The sequence below is a fragment of the Octodon degus genome, unplaced genomic scaffold, assembly GCF_000260255.1.
Source record: "Octodon degus isolate 3935 unplaced genomic scaffold, OctDeg1.0 scaffold00209, whole genome shotgun sequence".
In the NCBI taxonomy this organism is placed as follows: domain Eukaryota; kingdom Metazoa; phylum Chordata; class Mammalia; order Rodentia; family Octodontidae; genus Octodon; species Octodon degus.
In genome coordinates this window covers 3,654,248-3,658,831 of record NW_004524785.1, presented here as the reverse complement: position 1 = coordinate 3,658,831, position 4,584 = coordinate 3,654,248, and the positions used below count along the sequence as shown (strand labels likewise).

Here is a 4,584-nt window from a genome sequence, read left to right as displayed (position 1 = left end):
TCCCTCTGTTGGGCCTATGTGCCCAGCCTACCTCCTCTTCCCTCTGTTGGGTCTATGTGCCCAGCCTACCTCCTCTTCCCTCTGTTGGGTCTATGCGCCCAGCCTACCTCCTCTTCCCTCTGTTGGGTCTATGTGCCCAGCCTACCTCCTCTTTCCTCTTTTGGGTCTATGTGCCCAGCCTACCTCCTCTTCCCTCTGTTGGGTCTATGCGCACAGCCGACCCCCTCTTCCTTCTGTTGGGCCTATGCGCCCAGCCTACCTCCTCTTTCCTCTGTTGGGTCTATGCGCCCAGCCTACCTCCTCTTCCCTCTGTTGGGTCTATGAGCCCAGCCTACCTCCTATTCCCTCTGTTGGGTCTATGTACCCAGTCTACCTCCTCTTCCCTCTGTTGGGTCTATGTGCCCAGCCTACCTCCTCTTTCCTCAGCTGTCGTCTGACCCTCAGTATCTGTGGGTAGTCCTGCCTCTTCAGTGCTTCCCTTCTGGGTACTCACTCACAGGCACACCCATCCATCCACAGCCACACAGCAGACCACTCACCACTGGAGGAGGCATATGGGACTGAGGCAGGAGTGCCCCCAGAAGGAGCTCACACTCTCTTACAGGCTGCAGATTCACAGTGTTCCTATTCTGTGCAGAAAATACCCCGGCACTTTTCGATTTCGATATGTGATAAATGTCTATAGAGCATACGCACTCCCACCGAAGAGACTTGGCGGCTTCGCCTGTGGTACCTTTCCCCTCCTGCGTCCAAGGGCTGCTTTTCGAACTCCCAGTTTTTGTTAGGGGCATAATCCCATTCTACCTCCTCAGCAGCGATGTAAAAGGTTCTTATCATCCCGTAGGGCTGCTCAGAAGGGTCCCTGTTGCCACAGCTGTTGACCTCATAGATCTGACCCATGCCTCTGTTGAAGTGGTGCAAGGTGGAGCAAAACACCTTGAAAATACCTAAAAAAGAAGGGGCATGGCATTATGCACACAGCTAGATTTTCTAAGCACCTGTGGTCTGCTTTTAGAAACCCTACCCATTTTATTTCAGAATCAGCAATTGGTAAGGTGAACTTTCAAAATACCAATTCTGTGGTATTTTAAAGCCAGACTCCAAAGAAAATAAAGTGCTTTGTATATATTTAGTTCTGGAGGAAAAACATCCTCTGAAGTTCATTTGCAATGGAAAATAACTTCTCTAGATGGTCCTTATTTTTCAAATCTACAAGATGATAATCACTCCAGGAAAATCACTATGAGTGTGATTATTTTAGTCTAGCCTAATTGAAAAAGAACTAGTTACTTGTAAGATGAATATTCTAGAAAAGTTCAAAGTAGGCCATTTTTCTCAAGTCATGGATTTTGCCCTGAAGGATTTCAAAAACTATAAAGCACAATAAATATATAAGGCATTGTTATAAAAGCCAAATGTATTACTTCATTAATGGCTTGAGTAAAGGAGATTCTCAAGGTCAAAGATACATCTACATTATACCAGTTGAAAAAGAAGGAAAAAATCACCTAGATTTCTCTACATAACATCAACAATCATGTCTGAGTGAAATTTATATATTTTTAACCTAAAATTACTCCCATATTGGCATCAGGTAGATATATCATAAGTGAACTCACCGTAAAGCCATACGAAACAAAACTGAGGTATTAATTCTCAATGCAATCATTGGATCAGTAGAGCCTTCCTTTCCCAGATACCCTGCTCTTAGAGGTGAGTGATTACTGTGCCTTTCATTAACCTCCACAATGCACGGAGAGAGAGCTTCAGTCTTGTTTCACATGTAACTCTGCTGTTAAATGCTCCCAAAGTAGCAATTCTGGGTAACAAGCACAGTCGACTTTGTGGGTGCCCAAGCTCCCCCACTGAACAGGATCGTCCTTAGGAAGGGTCTTTGTGAAACTGCAGAGAGGACACCTCTGAGGACTGACGTGTGAAGACCTCCCTGTGGACTTTATCTCTGGTAGCCCATGATGTACGTTCCCATCACAGCTTATCAGTAGTGGAGGAAGTTCTTCTCTAAGTGCAAAAAGATGTCTTCTTTGCAACCTACTTCCTGTGCCTTTCACTGAGAGCACTATTTCAGGACTCTTCTCAGCATATAGGTATGAGAAGGCCTGAGAATTAGTGAAATGACCAAGCTGTCAGGGAGCACAAACTGATGCTCAGCACCAAACATAAACCCAAAAACACTGTTTTGAAGCTCTCTAGAAGCCTCTGGGGCAAATGGTTACAATCAAGCACTAGAGTAAGCTAAATCTCTGAAAATACTCCAAACACCTCGATCTTTGAGTGTCTGTTTCTAAGGGTTACAATTTGGCTATTTCCCAACCTCCTCCCCTCAGTGGACTTGGAAAAATGCATTTAAAAGAACCCCACTGTGTTCAAGGCATCTCCTGGTTTGGGTGATTTATAATCACCTACACTAATGTGAAGAGGTTCAACGCTAGAAGAAATTTACAAGTTTATAATGCAAAGATCATAGAGCTCCTGGCCTCAGGCAGTTTGTGGGCAAAGGTTTTGAAGTTCAAGCTTCAAATTCTTAGATGATGACTAAACTGCATCTGAACTGTAGTTGCAGAGTGAGGTAAAGAAAAAGCTTGTCATTATGTATATCTACAATATACAAATAAAATCTAGTAAGAAAAAAAGAAGTAGCCTGTCCATTACTAAGTGAGACAGAGTTACCAAGTACTCATCTTGGATAGCATACTGGTCTATTAGAAAAAAAAAAATCCCTTTTCAGGGATATTAATTAAGAACATTCACCAGGATTTGTGTGGCAAAGTCATTTATTTATTTTTTTTTTAATTTTTTTTAAATTTTTTTTATTTATTTGAGAGAGAGAAAGAGAGAGAGAGTGAGTGTGTGTGGTGTGTGTGTGTGTGTGGCCAGCTCAGCCCACCAGGGGGCGGGGCTGGCTGGCATGTGGTGCTGGGGGATTGAACAGCAGCAAAGTCATTTAGAGGGTGCCCACTTCCTGCTTTGTGGATGTGGATGTTACCTCCCTGACGCTATGTAACTGGAGAAAAACAGCCAAGAACCTTGGGTTTGAATCGACACTATACCTGTTTCTACATCCGTGAAGTAATCAAAGTCTCCTGGTTGCTTCTGGGTGAGAGTATTTATGAAGATAAGCTGAAATTAAGTCACCAGAGGTGGACTCCTCAGGCTTACCTGCATGGTCTGCCTGCATGAACGCTGTTGTGGCCATGTGGGGAAACAGTGCCAGAGAATCGCGGTGCGTCCCTCGCAGGTGAATGGTGTTCCCTTGGAAATAAACTCCGTGCATGTCAGTGTCGGTACCCATTCCAATCAAGTGCCAGGAAACTCGATCCTTTTTGCACATGGTTAGGCCTGGTTGGCTGCCATACATGTAACCATTAATAGCTAGGGAGAAAGAAGAAGACAGTTAGAGCCCACCATAATTATGTGGATACATGACAAACACCATTCTAGCTAAAGCTCATTGGTGTATGCAGGACAGCGTGTAAGCTGTGTATCAGAGGTCATGGGTGAGCACAAACGATTATCCTTGTGCTTGATGTTCTTAGAGAGAGAAATATGCTTCCCCCCCATTCCATAAGAATGCCCATACTCAGAACAACTATCATATATATAAGTGGCCTTCTGGTATAATCTCATTGTCAAATAAAACAACTTTATGTCTGTCTTTTGAAGCAGTGGTCTTGGTACTTGTACTTATTTATTTATTTTGTATTTTGGTAAGGGTCTACAGGGTCTCACTACTAGATAGGACTCATAGTGATCCGCTGTGTTCAGCCTCTCAAGAGCTGGGATTACAGGCATGTGCCACCACGCCCAGTCTCAACTGCTGTCTCAGTGCGGGGTGGGGGGGGGGGCAGGCCCCGGATGGCAGGCAGGGGATTGAACCTCCAACCCCTGCTTATGCCTAGGCAGGCACTTATTTGCTCGGGCAAATCTGCTGAGCTATTTGGCCGGCCCTGGTATTTGTATTTAAACCTGGTAATATTATTAGAAATTCAAAGAAACCATGGGGCTTATGAGATGAACACAGTTTTTAGAGGGGAAAAAAGTTTGATAATGCTTTTGCAAATAAATGATCTTACTCTTATCCATCAAATGTTAAAAATAGTACTATAAAGTAGGGTAACTTATTGGATGACTTAGTAGAGAATTTTTTATTGGTTTGGAACTCTAGTTTAAAGGTTCTCTTATAATTAATGTGAATATTAAATCGAGATACATAATTATCCTTAAGCATTGCTTTGAAATAAATAGGCTGCATTTCCACAATATTAAAATGAGTTTCACAATGCCAAACCACGTTGGGGCTGAATTTTACATAGTCCACCCAGTTGTTTCATATTTTCTACATAAAGGCCTCTCTGGGGTAAGGAATTACTGTGTCTTTCCATTTCCAGCTTACGTTTTTATTTTTTAAATTTTTTTGGCGGAACCGGGGATCGAACTCAGGCCCTTGCACTTGCCAGGGAAGTGCTTATTCCACTGAGCCATCTCCCTAGCAGTTTTTTATTTTTTTAATTTTTATTTTTTAATTAATTATTTGTTTATTTGGTACAGGGTCTTGCTATGCAACTT

At 43.0% G+C, this 4,584-nt stretch overlaps 1 protein-coding gene across 1 annotated transcript in view; it reads right to left on the bottom strand.

Moving 5' to 3' along the window:
• The window catches only part of Hephl1 (hephaestin like 1), an 88,927-nt gene that overhangs the window by 31,418 nt on the left and 52,925 nt on the right, over positions 1 to 4,584 (bottom strand). Inside the window, exons 11-12 of the mRNA XM_004644779.1 lie at positions 3,178 to 3,390; positions 734 to 947 (exon numbers count right to left, since the gene is read on the bottom strand). Of these exons, the coding sequence (XP_004644836.1) occupies positions 734 to 947; positions 3,178 to 3,390 (427 nt within the window). The remainder of the gene's footprint in view (positions 1 to 733; positions 948 to 3,177; positions 3,391 to 4,584) is intronic.